This window comes from Calliphora vicina, chromosome 4 (assembly GCF_958450345.1).
Source record: "Calliphora vicina chromosome 4, idCalVici1.1, whole genome shotgun sequence".
Lineage (NCBI taxonomy): Eukaryota > Metazoa > Arthropoda > Insecta > Diptera > Calliphoridae > Calliphora > Calliphora vicina.
Window position 1 is genome coordinate 21,370,481 of NC_088783.1, and position 14,192 is coordinate 21,384,672.

A 14,192-nucleotide genomic window follows, 5' to 3' on the forward strand; every position below is an offset into this window, starting at 1 on the left:
GCCAGATTGTAAGGGATGTTATGTTGGAAACGATTTATTTTGAAGTACTATTTGAAATAAATATTAATAATCATATTTTTGTCAAATAATTAATATTGATGAATTTTAAATAGCAATTTTGCTAAAATTCTGCTTAATAAATGAAATATAATATTATCAATTGTTACTTAGATACATATGGCAGCTTCAATAATTTAAAAAATTCGTCGCAAATCGTTTGAAGTTGCCGTAATGGGAAGTGTTTGGAATAAAGTTCATTTAAAGTAACAGAGTTGTATTTAGTTCAACACTGAAAGAAATATTATTAGCATTTATAATAGCGCATTTTTTTAATTAGCGTTTACACATGCAAGTAACAGTAGGAAAAACGCAATACATTCACATTTTTAAAATGATTGGATTAGATTCTTTTCTGTACGAGTAAGAAAAATCTGTTGACGCAGTAGATTTACCATTTAAGTAACCGATTTTTTGTCACCCCAACTAAAATTGTTCAGCTACAACAGAAACATTTGGTCATTTAGAGTGAATCAATTATAAAGAAATTCGGTTACCACAATGTGTGACCAAAAATGTTTATTTAAAAGAGGAAAATTGAAAAATTATAAGTTCTTGAAGGTAAATATTATTCAGACAGACATGGATATATCGACTCCACTATCACTAACTATCAAGTATATTACAAACGTAACGACAATCTTATATATGGCCTTATCACTCCTGGAGAAGGATATAATAATAAAACTCGCAATTTGTATAACAAAAAAACTACTTCCAGTACTTTATTATAAAAGTAAAACAAACGCAAAATTCATCAAAATATAAAAAAACAAAGCAATTTTTCACATAGGAATGTTAATTACTACTTTCTATCCCGTTTGTAATTATTAATCGATTCTTAAGCCAATTCAGTTATTAGCCCTTGAAATTTATCCAAAAATATATGTTTTGCGCTACACTCCTTCATGTTCTCCACAAATTTACGAATATTTTTTGTTATATTTTCCTCCAAAGGGCGCCCACATTTCTTCATAATCTCCAGCAGCAAAGATTCGAAACTCATAAATGTTTCTTCATAGATTTGTTCAGGTGCCGATGAAATGATTTTCAATACTTTGATTTCTAATTTCTCAATTTTCTTGTTTTCATCTTCAATTTGTGGCAAAAGAAATTTTTGTACGATATTCGCATAGTTTGACAAGCAATGGCGATAATTGTTAATAGAATTTGGATTTTCGGTCTCATTGACGACTCCGCTTAAAATGATCATAACATCAGAGATATGAGGTAAAAGACGTTCACTGCGTGCCAGCCATTCAGTTTCTTTCATGGTGCAGCGTACATAGTTCTGAAAAAAAACAAGTATTAAATTTGATTATTCCATAAATTTAATTAGTTAACAAGTTTACTCACTATGATTAGAAACATTTCAGCTTCAGATTTGTCTTCAATATCAAGACGTATTAAAAATCTATCAAACTCTATGGGTATTTGATCAGGTGTTAAGGAATATTTCTGAAAGTAATACTGAGTTAGTGGCTTGTATGAGTCCTTTATAACTTTAGTTATCCATTTGCGATCTAAAAAAGTATAAGAAATTTTATTATTAAAACAATTAAGAGCTGGCTATATTCGGCTATACTGAAACTTATATCCAAAGTATATTTTAAGATAAAGATTTTGAAAAAAATGTTTAAGATGAAAAAAAATACAAGAAATTCATATATATTTTTATGCAACAAATACGCACCTTTTTCTGTGGCATTTGGTAAAAACTTCTTTGATGTTTTCTGAATAAATTGTATACATTCTCGTACAATTTCATCCCTTACATCCGAATATGTTATTAAATCCCACCGGGCTTTATCCATAATCTGAGCAGCCATTAATAGTACGGGAGCAGTAATTTCACCAAAATTCAAAGGTTTATTTGATTGAGATTCACCATAGGAGCCAATTATGTTCAAACATTTAGCCAACGGCAATAGATGATCAAATTGTTGATGATCCAAATACTGATTCACATGTTTATGTATAACTTGCTTAAGAAACTCTGTCTTATTGTCGGGATAGTAGAGAGTAAAATAGATTTCACACAATAGAGCGGGAAAGTAACGTTGCTCTAGGCTGGGCAATTCATTAAAAGCCGCCAATAAACGTGGTATAAAGTAATTATTCGACAAAGGTCTGCATTGTTTGACGGTAATGCAATAGTTGGTAATAAGGGCCAGATTATGACAAGCCATATCAAAGAACTTTTGCCAAGTCATTTCGGCATTTTCAAAAGACAGTATAAGAAATTGTTGAACATCAAATGTTGAGCTGCCACCATTATATTTATTAAGAAATTCCGTAACCCTAGATGAAATTTCTGGCCGTGCAAATAGTGATGTGTTAAAGCCATACAATTTACCTTGATAGTTAAGCACTTCTAGTAATTGTTCGGTATTGTAGTTTTCTAATGCCTTTAAAATCAATTCGCTTAACTCCTCATAGTCCTCTGGATCTATATCCATGCTATCCATATTTGGTTTTATATCTTCTACAGAATCAATTTGATTTTCATGATGATTGCGCAGGATTTCTAGTTTGATAAAGTCCAATATTTGCAAACAATGTTCAACGGTCATTAACTTAATATTTTGTTTAATAGACTGCAAACATTCCTCATTGCCTAGAGCCACAGTGCGATTAAGCAATTCGTTAAACCATAACTTCTTAATGTTGTAATCTATTTCACCATTATCCAGTGTGTTCAAAATATCCCCAATTGTGGCATCACGTGTCATTTCTTCCAATGTTTTAGGGCGTATTTCAATGACCTTCAGTTGCTGTTGTACATCATGGCCAAATGTTTTATTGCTGATCATTCTCTCGCCCACTCTAAAAGCCATTGTACCTATAACTTCTTGAAGATTTTCCTTGTCGTTTAAATCAATTTCTACCCAGTATATAAAAATGTCGATTTTAACCAACATCACTTGAGTTTGTAGAGCATTTAGCAAGGCAGCAATTATCTTTAATTGCTGTTCCTTTAAATGTTTCGTTTCTTTACCAACTTCGGATTTCTTTAGCAACTGGTTACATACATTGTATTCCCGCCAATCTTCTGCTGGATTGGATTTTTCATCATTCTCATACACATCAAATGAGTACAATACCAATTCTAGCAAATGTTTTAAAGCAAATCCTGCATATTTATATGATTGTTTCTTGGTAAAGTTTTTAAATTTTTCGGAATCGGGCGTATAAAATAAACGTAATAAATTCATAGCATAATCATAAAGTTTATTATGTATAATACGTGTATCCACATTGTCCATTAGCCTTAGTTCCGAACGTGTTATGGATATAAATATCGATTTTAGTAACGCCCCAACTTTATCTAAAACTTCAAATGCATCATCGATGTACTTTAGAGAATCTGTGGCCGGCTCAAAATATTGAAAGGTAAACCAACAAGGTGCATAGGATAACATTTCATTGAAGAATTGATCTAAATGTAATTCCCACACCAAGGTGACCAACAGAAACTTGGGCATTAATGGACAAATCTCCAATACATGTACCAGTTCGGGGTCATCTTTCAGATTGTATTTAAAAGTAGCATCTGTGTTTAGCATTAGAAACATTAAAATTTTTCTTAATTTTTGTATTTTTGCCATATCCGGCAAAGGTGTTTTGTTTTCATTGTCCACCAATTCTCGTTGCACAAAATACTCTTGCAGACGTCTTACCAATTCATTAATAAACGATTCATTACCTGAAATATTAAAATTAATTCATTAGGTTTCTTTAAAAATATTAAAACGTATGTATTTATAGCTTACCTCCTCGAAAATGTAATTTATTAAAGGGTTTTAATTGTTTGTTGCAATATTCCAGTATGGACTTGATGCCATCAAATTCATCACAGTATTCCATGGCTGTTTCAGTTTTTAATTTATCTAATGTTTTGAATAAATCACGCATTTGTATTTTGTTGTGTAAAATTTTATATGATATTTTCAGTTATTAAAATTATGTTGCAAAAATTAGAATTTGTAAAAAAATTTGACTTTTTGCGACTCTTTTTTGTTTTTGGCACAACATGTAAACAACAACTCAAGGCGTATTTAACAAGGTGACAGCAGTGGCGAATTGAAATAAATACAGGCGAATTCACTTATTTTTTATATATAGAGTTTGACATACGGGCGTACGGGCGAATATTTTTTATATATGTAGTTTGACATTTGTGCGTGCTATTTCTATAATCAGCTGTGCTGCCGATGGCACCTTATTAAATGCACCTTGCAACAACTGTTATTCCGGCATTGCAAGCAGTGTCGTTAATTTAGCGATTTTTCGTAGAAATAATGCACAAATATGACTAAAACATAAATTCAGGCAAAATATATAGGAATATTATGATCATGGGCATAAAAGATTAACATATTATGGTATTATAAAGTTAATATATTTGTAAAAGAAAATACAATTTGTTACCGTTTTGTTTGTAAAATAATAGCTAGTGGATTTTAATGACAGTTACCATTACTTATTTAATGTAAACAAAACCAAAATCAACTCTGTTCCATAAATGCTGCCAGATGTTACAATATGTTCAAAATAACGTCTGACAAAATGCGGAATTAACATTTAAAACTATTCCAATAAACAATTTATTATTATTTTTTATATATATTGAATCACCAGTAAATAGACTATTTTCTAGTTTTTTTGTGAAAAATTTTAATATATGTACATATTAATTTACATTTACTTTTTTTTAAATTAAATGAAATTTTTTGTAGAAATTTATGACCGATTATGGCAAATGTGCTAGGTTATTGAAAAAAATATGATGTAAAAGATTTAGCCCGCGATATATCTGGTTAAAATATTTTTGATAATAAAATTGACAGTATTACTATCAAAAATAACATAGTTTTCGTTAAGAGATTAATAAGATGAGTTTGTTTGAGACTTGGGCTTTGTAGAAAGTATTAAAGAATATACATATCTTCACCAAAAATGCAATACAATGTATCATCAAAAAATCGAAATTGTTTTTTTATTGATTACATATATATCTTTAAACGATGTTAAACTTCTACATATTTTCAAATGAGTGAATGATTTTTTACTTAATTAATAAATAATTTTTAATTTTTTAAAAAATAAGTAGTTATTAGTAATTAGTATTTAAAACCAATTAAATATATAAAAAAACCAGAACTGTTTTTATTTAAATTTAAAAAAGTTTTTATTTTTTCATGCAAATTTATATTGATGTTACGTTATTTTGGTTTCAAAAAATATCAATTCAAAATAAAGCAAGACATAAGCATACAAATCACATTTATTAATGTATAACTTCTAAATCAAAAGAGCTTGTTGAAATATTTGACAAAAAACGTGACAACTAATAAATCGATAACCACCTTCAGTTTAGAAAATATCACAATATAAGATCATTATTATATTGTTTGACATGTTCGCTATTATAAAAGAGATCTAAGATTCAATAAACATGTGTTAAAAATTGTAATTAAGTTTTTTTCGTAAAATTTTGATCAATGTGAAAGTACTAAGACTTTAGAATCTGAAACTCTATTAATGGAGAAAAAATTTAAAAAATCACAAATATTTTAAGCTAAACATAATTGAAAAACTGATGTAATTCCAAAGGAATTTTATAAATAAATTTACTTAGATTTTCTAATCAAAATTTGATTTATAAAAAAAATACAACTCTCTTTGCTAATTTGCTCCAGCCAATAACCCTGTTTTTACACATTTCCCCAAACACCGGTTTTTATTGCATCGTTTGTTTTGATTCCAAATGTTGTGCAAATAATGGAAAGGTGTGTAAACAAATCGAAAAAATAAGAATTTTTTCTTGCAAGGGCATCATACTAAGATTTTTTTTGGTTTCGTGATTATTACGCTTTCAAACATTTATAAAATGCACTAAAACATTAAAAATAATGATAAATTAAACAAAAGAAACAACAAAACATAATAGAAATGAGTGAAGAGTTCGAATTAAATGCATTACAAAATGGTGCAGATGAAATAATAATAACAAACAGCAGCAATACGAAGGCAGAATATTTAATACGACAATTAAATGCAACTAATTTTAAGAAATTGGCCTTATTTGTAGTGGTTGGCTTTATAGTATATCATGGCATACTTAATTGGCAATATGGTAAGTGCAGGATTAAGATACATAATATGTTAAAATCAATTTCATGCATGGAACCGTTTTTTTACAGGCAGTGACTCCTGCCAATGGCTTTTGTCCAAAGGACGTTTTAAAGGCGATAATGAATGGCAACCTTATGGCTGTATGATCCACAAGTACACGCAAACGTAAGTTATTTATAAAAGTTATATTGTTTAATTAAAACTAATTTGTTTTTTTTATGTGGTTAAGTATATTAAATGAGTCATTTATTGTGTTGTGTTGATGTAGTAGGGAAATCATGCGTGATTCCATACGGATTTGTGGTACTGCTGATAACCACATATTTGCTTTGTTAATAAAGTTCTTTGATTAATTAACACAATAAATTACTTTGTTTAATATAAATTTAATTAAATGATGACCGAATGAGCTTTTCTGATAAGACAATTTCTATTTTGGTCAATGCAATTTATTATTTGCGTTTTGGCTCAAAAATATTTACTTAAGCTGATAGAATTATAGGAATTTATATTTATATGTATGTTTTTTAGAAGTCTACATTGTATTGATAGATAAATGGTTTCCCAAAACTATAAATTATTTTTTATTTATGTAATTTAACGACCTTAAAAACTTATAGAAATTGTCTTCCCTTTTTCTATTTTTAAAATAGCGATACTCGACGTTGTTTGCGCTACTTGGCTTTTTGGAGCTATAAAAATCACTTTGTATTCATAGGTGACTATTCGATCCATCAATTGTACAAACAATTTATCAATCACTTACATCCTAGCGATGATGATAATGGTTCAATGCTGCTACAACCACCCATCGACACTGAATTTGAGGATCGTAAGTTAAACATGAGAGCCACCTACATATTTGCCAATGAAGTAACTGATTTTCTGCTCGAATCTCTCACAAAATTCGAAGATACCAAAGAAGTGCGCGCTGTTTTTGTTGTTGGCTTTACACATCGTAACTTTTTGAACGGCAATGTGACCGAAGAACTTTTAAAACAATACTCTATAAATTTAACGCGTCTCGTGGTGCCATTTGATCGTTTAGTTACACAGAAATCTAAAGTTTTATGGAAATTACAAGATCGCGTAAATGAAGAGAAATTATCGGAATTGTGGAAATTGGTGAAAAATGAAGATATCGATCGTTTAAATCATGTTGCGCGTACGGTATTTCGTTATACAGACGCCACAATTTGGGAATCGGCTTGGCATATATCAAACGGTCTGGTCGATAGTGCTGTCGATGGATATAAGTTGTGTTCTCTGGGACTGACACACTATGTACAATTGATGTTGAATATGTATTGTAATGATTATATGAATTACAATGATGGCAGTTGCTGTAGTAGCGCCGAACCGTATACACTATTGCAGATTGTTACGTATGCAGTGTTTGGAGTGTGGTGAGTAGATTCTATGTTTGAATGTTATGATTTTGCTTTTCAGTTGGGGGGTTCAGTAATACAAGATTTTTACCGATCTTACATAAATGTTAGGAGTGATTAAAGTAAACAATTAAAACAACTCGTATTTTTGTGAATGAAAAATGTATGTCAATCTTAACGAATTTAAGACTTAGACATGGATAAGGAATTGATGAAAATATTTGTTTAATGGAAATATAATTTTAAGTCAACAAATTTTTTGTGAAATCTCCAATACTAAACAACCCTTTACAATTTGTTAATTTTTGGCTAATTTAAACCAAAAACTGTAAATCTGGGATATTTTTGAGTTCATAAGACGATTCTAAAGTAAACGAGAAAGAGAGCCATATTCGGCTGTGCCGAATACTATACTATATTTTAAGATATAGACTGAAAAAATTTTTGTTAAAACTAATAAGAGAGCTATATTCGGCTGTGTCGAATCTTATATACTCTTCACCAAATTATACTCTAAAATACATTTTTTTAATATTAGGTAAATAAAATAATTTTTTTTTATTGTTTTTTAATTTTTTTTTCAAAATTGTTCTTTTAATTTTTTTTTATTTCTTAAAAAAATTTTATTTAAAATTTATTAGTGAAAAAAATGTATGCCAAAAATTTTTTTTGCTAAAAAAAAATCGGGTTAAAAAATAATTTTTTTTTAATTTTTTAAAAAATTTTTATTTTAAATTTTTAGTGAAAAAAATGCATGACAAAAAAATTTTTTTGCTGAAAAAAAATTCGGGTTAAAAAATATTTTTCCCGATTTTGACCCATTTTAGGTCCAACTTATACATACATATATGTATATCGTTGCAATGGACTTTGAAATATCTATCATTAGATAACCATATTGTCTTAGTAAGCCAGATATATATCAAAAATAGGAAAAAAATCGAGGTTGTTCCGGTTTTTTCCTTATATCTCAGCCATTTGTGGACCGATTTTCTCGATTTTATATAGCAACCGACCAGGAAGAATTCTCGATATATTGATGTATCAATCTGTTTGTAAATTATTTGGGGGCTACGGAAAGTTGATTTCAACATACAGACGGAGTGACGGACATGGCTATATCGACTCTGTAATATATATTTTTTGGGGGTCGCACATGAAAAATGTAGAAATTTCAAAAGAGATGACACTCTTACGTTCGGGTGAAAAAATTTGTTTAATTTAATTCAACTTTCTCCTCTTCCATTTTAGCATAATTTTAACCTGCGGCATTTTCCTTAGACGCTGGCTTTTAAATTTACGCGGTCATACTTTATACTCACCGCTGCAACCACAACGTCACGATCTGCACACAGCGACTATGACATCATCAGCAACAAATGGATCTTCATCGTTACGTTTGGCCGGTATGGACTATACCACACCCGTAGTGGCCATGGCCATGTTGGGCATTATAATGGCCTATTTCTATATATGTGATCGTACAAACTTCTTTATGAAAGAAAATAAATACTATTCTGAATTTAGCTTTTGGATACCGGTAGGTTATGTTTTTGCTCTTGGTCTCTTCTTTACCGAAGATTCCAAATTTACCAAAGTCCTTAATCGTGATCAATCGGATGAGCTAAAGGGTTGGATTTTATTGGTGGTGTTGATTTACTATATGACGGGCGCTCATAGAGTATTGCCCATTCATATGCACATTAAATTATTGTTAAGTGGCTACCTGTTCCACACAGGCTATACACATTTCTCCTATATGTGGCAAACTGGCAATTCGGGCTTTGTAAGATTTTTTCAAGTTATATTTCGTTTGAATTTCATGACAGTGATTTTGTGCTTTTGCATGAATCGCCCCTATCAGTTTTATTATTTTGTGCCGCTTTTGTCATTTTGGATGTGTGTTGTATATTTTTTACTCTCACTACCGCCTCGTATTACTGCCCAGTCAGTGGAGTCAAATCCCTTGCATTATTTGTATTTGGTGGGTAAATTTGTGGGCTGCTTTAGTGTTGTTACCATATTGTTTATGTCGGAGGTGTTCTTCGAAAGAATCTTTGTTACCCGTCCGTGGAAGGCTCTGTTCGTTACCACCGACGATGATATACACGAGTGGTGGTATCAATGGAAATTAGATCGTTATACGGTCATGTTTGGCATGATAGCCGCCGCCTGTTTTCATATAGCCCAAAAATACAGTATATTCGATGATAACAATCATGGCAATCTGTTTTCCCGCAGAACTTCTATAACTGTAACTCTATTAGCGCTCCTGGGTGTAGGTTTCTATACGGCCTTCTCCTTTCTCTGTCGTAATGAACAAAACTGTGAGGAGATACACTCCTATATAGTGTTTATACCCATAGTGGGTTATATTATCTTACGAAACATATCAGGCATGCTGCGTACTCGTTACTCCACATTTTTTGCCTGGTTCGGTCGCATCTCATTGGAATTATTTATCTGTCAATATCACATATGGTTGGCAGCCGATCGCCATGGAGTTTTGGTTTTACTTCCCGGGTTTCCTACTCTAAATATGATTATTACTTCGTTTATATTTGTATGTGCCTCGCACGAGGTTCATCGTATTACTCAAATTTTACTGCCTTTTGCAGTGCCCAATGACTGGAAATTAGTTACGCGAAATTTTATAATATTTCTTATAATCCTTATACCCATAGCTCATTCCGATGGCATGTTTTAGGAAGAGCAACTGTTTTTTTAGGTTTTCCTTAGCGATTTTTGTTTTAGAATAAATTATTTATGAAACGTGTTTTTTTTTGTTCGAATCCGTTCAATTTCATTTTGGAAACTGTTTCAGTGATTTAAAATTAAAAAAAACAAATGTTTCAGATTTGCAAAAGGGCTTTAAAATATGTACTTCTAATATCTAATATTTATGTTAAGTTACCTGACCTGACTTGAATTAATTTATTTTTATATTGCAATGTAATTCCAAAAAAAATTCAAAACATGTATTGTACTTTAATAATAAAATAACTAGCTTGTATAAGAACATGTTTTTTGGAAGAAATTTCTTTAAAAATTTAGCTTGTTGCGACAACAAAACTTTTCATGTGGAATTTTTCAAAATCTTGTTATGTTGACATCGGAATGCCATTGCTAAAATGTTCCCAAATATGAGGATTATTCGCTTATACCTGCGAAATAAGAAAACCCCACAAGACAAAGTCTAACGGGGTCAAATATCGCTGATCAGTTCACATCACTTCTACGTGAGGCGACCATGCCCTCAAATTGCTCGTGCAGAATGTCCAATGTGCCATGAACTGTGTGCATGAGCATTTTGATAAAACAATTTTATCATTTGCAGGTGTTGTTGAACACTATATATGTCCATGGTGAATTGGCAAAACAAACTGAATAAATGACAGTCAATTCGACAGATGTAGCTTCAAAAATGTGGCCGATATCAACTGTTAAAAACTTTGGAAGTCCCTATTGGAAGACCCTTTATTAGAAAATAGACTACCAAATGTTTTTTTAGGAAATAATTTTAAAAATTTAGGATCAAAACTAAATTTTAAATTTGTCCCCACTCTAACTTGTAATAGGAACAAATGTTTTTATATTTAATCTTAATTTAGTTGGGGGATTCAAACGGTCTGCTATTAGGTCGTATTGTCATAATGTCGTAAACAAATTCTTGTTGTGCTGCAAACAAAAAAAGTGTTATTTTATGACAAACCAATAAACATAGTTCTAAAAGTCTTATTAGTTTATAACTTTTTTGTTTCAATCCCAACAAAAATTTATTTAAACTAAAAAATATTTTATGACATTATGACAATACGACCTAATAGGAGACCATTTGAATCCCCCACGTGTTTATTAGAATTTAAAATTTTTTTTTAATTTCTTGAAATTTCAATTAGAAAATGTAAAAATTGAGTTTTGAGATTAACACAAAATTTTCGTATAACTCTTATTTTAAAGAAATGCTAAAGAAATTGTTTATTATACAAACTGTTACAAATATGTGTGTATTTATATTTGGAACATTTATATTTATTTCATGAGAATAATAACAATTAAAATTATTATATCGACTGTCTTGTAAAATTTACTGCCAGATTCAGAAACAAGAACGGAATATTTTTCTTAAATTTTATATGAAAAACTCTCAAAAAATTGTTCATCAGTGATTCTGAACTCGGCCCTTAAATAAATATTAAAATTTTAATTTAAAACTTACAACAGCATTGAATACTTTATAAAATGAAATTGAACATTGATTTTTGTTTCTCTTTTACCTTTTTTCGTTACCAAAACACTCAATGTGTTTTTTTTTTAAATAAACTTTAACTAGAATTAAAGTAAAAAATACAAAAAAAAATATATAAATTTTCTTAATAAGCTTAATAATAGTATTATGAAATAAATAATTAATAATTAAACATAAATTTCAGTCAATTTAGTCTATAGAAAGTTCTAAACTCTAATAATCTTTGTATGAATAATTAAAAATGAATTATTCTTTGGTTTCATCAGCATATTTTACATTTATTTTAACACTTAATTATTTTGTAATTATTATACATATTTATTTGTACTTATTAATTTCTTTATTGTTTTTTTTGTTTTTCTCTTAATTTAGCTTGACTTAAGCACAAATTAATAATGTCTATATGAAAAGAAAAAAAAAGATGAAAATTAAACAATAAAACAAAAAGCTCAACGATCAAATCAATTTATTAGCAAGACAAACAATTAAGATCTCAAGAAGAAAATACAGATCTCCACAAATCATTTACATAATCATGATTTTATATCAAATCATTTCATAATTATCAGATTATCAAGGTAAGTCTTCTTAAATTACTTGTAACGTATTCATTTGTTGTTGAAAACTTATTTAAAAGTAAACATGGAAATAAAAAGAAAAATTTCAGCAAACAATTTTTGTTCAATGAATTCAATAAAAATGCTACAATCAAATCTTGTTGTATATGCTGAGGCCAAATTCGATTTCAATCATAGTATATACATTTTATTATCATCCCAATTATGAATAAAAATTCCCCGGGAGTTTTTCCCCTTTTCTCATTTTTCCTATTCAAATTCAATGGGAAAAAACTCCCGGGGAACAAATACCGGTTAAATAAATTTCCATAATCAAATCGACAAGGCATCCGACCTTATCCGTTCAAAATTTGCTAAAAATAAATCTATTTTTCTCTGTTTTTCTCGTTAAGGAGATAGTCCCATTATAAACGTTAATTGGCAAGTAATGAGTTTGAAGGCTAAATTTTGGCAGTTCACTACTTACACATCAACATTTTAACTTATTATTTTAATACGGTAATGTCATTACTTTGATATCTCTAAAACTGGTTACTAGTAATGACTTCAGTAAGTCATTCATAGTTCGGTCTCACAGAAGCCGTTATGTGCGCATGCAAATGACTAGAAAATAAGCAGTTATACACTGGAGCATATTCCTAAAAACGCAATTATTTTTTTTCTGTACTTTTGTTATATCTTTGTTGTTCTCATCCAAAAGCAAAATTTAACTTTTTTAATGAGAGACAAATTAACGGTACCTTTTGAAAGTAAACAAGTTTTTTTTTCTTATTCTTGTTGTTTGCCTTATTTATGCGATCAAATGTTCTTGGTGCTATTTTAAGTGGAAGATTCGTATGAATTCAGACGTGAAATTTGTTTTTAAAAAGTTACGAAAAATAAAATATTATCAATTTTAGTTTTTCTTTCGTTTCTAATAGTAACATATCAATTTACTGCAACTTTTTCTATTTGAATCAATAAATTTCATCACTTTTAAAGATGCCCAAGGCAGAGCTGTAAATGAATCACTCATTTTTGAATTAATTCGCGAATCATTCACACAAAAAAATGAATTGAATGAAATTTGAGTCAATTCAAATGAATTTGGTAAAAATGAATTGCAATTCGTTTCTAATTCAAATGAATTGAATTGATTTTGAATTAATTCAAATGAATTTGGTAAAAATGAATTGCAATTCGTTTCCAATTCAAATGAATTGAATTGATGTTGAATTAATTCAATTCATTTACAATTCATTTGAATTGAATTGATTTTGAATTAATTCAAATGAATTAAAAAAAAATTAGCAATTCATTTCCAACTCCGACGCGAAATTCGCAGCATATTTAGCAGATTGTTCAAATTCATCAAGTATGCAGTAATTAATCGACGGTTAAAAAGTCTTTCTTTAAATATAATGCGCCGTTACCATCGTCAGCTGGCGTTGAAAGATTATTTTCGTACGCCTCTATTCTAAACATCCCTAAACGTGGATCTCTTTCAGATGATAATTTTGAAAAGCTATTATTGTTTAAGGTGAATGATGCATTCTAATTAAATCTAACTAGCCTTATTTATGAAACTCAATTGTGTTTTGAACTACATACATTGTTATTTTTCCTGATTTTTGATTATTTTTGGAAGATAGTTTTATTTTTTTGAAATAAATATAATATAAATATTAGCAAAAAGTTTGTCGTTGGGTGGTCGTGGGTCACAAAATTTCAAAAATTATTAATAGCTTCTTGAATATTGAATATGTTTTGTCGTTCCGCGTATTTCAAAATAAAAATCAGTTC

General features: G+C 29.5%; 2 protein-coding genes across 2 annotated transcripts; one reads left to right on the forward strand and one right to left on the reverse strand.

Annotated features, from left to right (window-relative positions):
* Window positions 1–751: 751 nt before the first annotated feature.
* On the reverse strand, window positions 752–4,098 carry LOC135958925 (uncharacterized). Its single transcript, XM_065509877.1, has 4 exons — window positions 3,831–4,098; window positions 1,751–3,763; window positions 1,414–1,580; window positions 752–1,348 (listed from the first exon to the last, which is right to left on the reverse strand). The coding sequence occupies exons 1-4, from the start codon at window positions 3,970–3,972 to the stop codon at window positions 899–901; spliced, it is 2,772 nt and encodes a 923-aa protein (XP_065365949.1). The 5' UTR covers window positions 3,973–4,098; the 3' UTR covers window positions 752–898.
* A 1,684-nt stretch (window positions 4,099–5,782) lies between these two features.
* Window positions 5,783–10,602, forward strand: LOC135957850 (N-acetylneuraminate 9-O-acetyltransferase). The gene is made up of 4 exons (XM_065508656.1): window positions 5,783–6,196; window positions 6,264–6,360; window positions 6,849–7,601; window positions 8,835–10,602. Exons 1-4 carry the CDS (start codon window positions 6,013–6,015, stop codon window positions 10,288–10,290), a joined length of 2,490 nt encoding a protein of 829 aa, XP_065364728.1. The 5' UTR covers window positions 5,783–6,012; the 3' UTR covers window positions 10,291–10,602.
* Window positions 10,603–14,192: the final 3,590 nt, after the last annotated feature.

Bases quoted from the DNA above. Each gene is read 5' to 3' on its own strand.
- LOC135957850 (XM_065508656.1), top strand. From the start codon at position 6,013: ATGAGTGAAGAGTTCGAATTAAATGCATTACAAAATGGTGCAGATGAA. The intron at 6,197-6,263 runs GTAAGTGCAGGA...GTTTTTTTACAG, and splicing joins CATACTTAATTGGCAATATG to GCAGTGACTCCTGCCAATGG. The intron at 7,602-8,834 runs GTGAGTAGATTC...CTTCCATTTTAG, and splicing joins TATGCAGTGTTTGGAGTGTG to CATAATTTTAACCTGCGGCA.
- LOC135958925 (XM_065509877.1), bottom strand. From the start codon at position 3,972: ATGCGTGATTTATTCAAAACATTAGATAAATTAAAAACTGAAACAGCC. The intron at 3,764-3,830 runs GTAAGCTATAAA...TTAATATTTCAG, and splicing joins TAAATTACATTTTCGAGGAG to GTAATGAATCGTTTATTAAT. The intron at 1,349-1,413 runs GTGAGTAAACTT...GTTTTTTTTCAG, and splicing joins CTGAAATGTTTCTAATCATA to AACTATGTACGCTGCACCAT.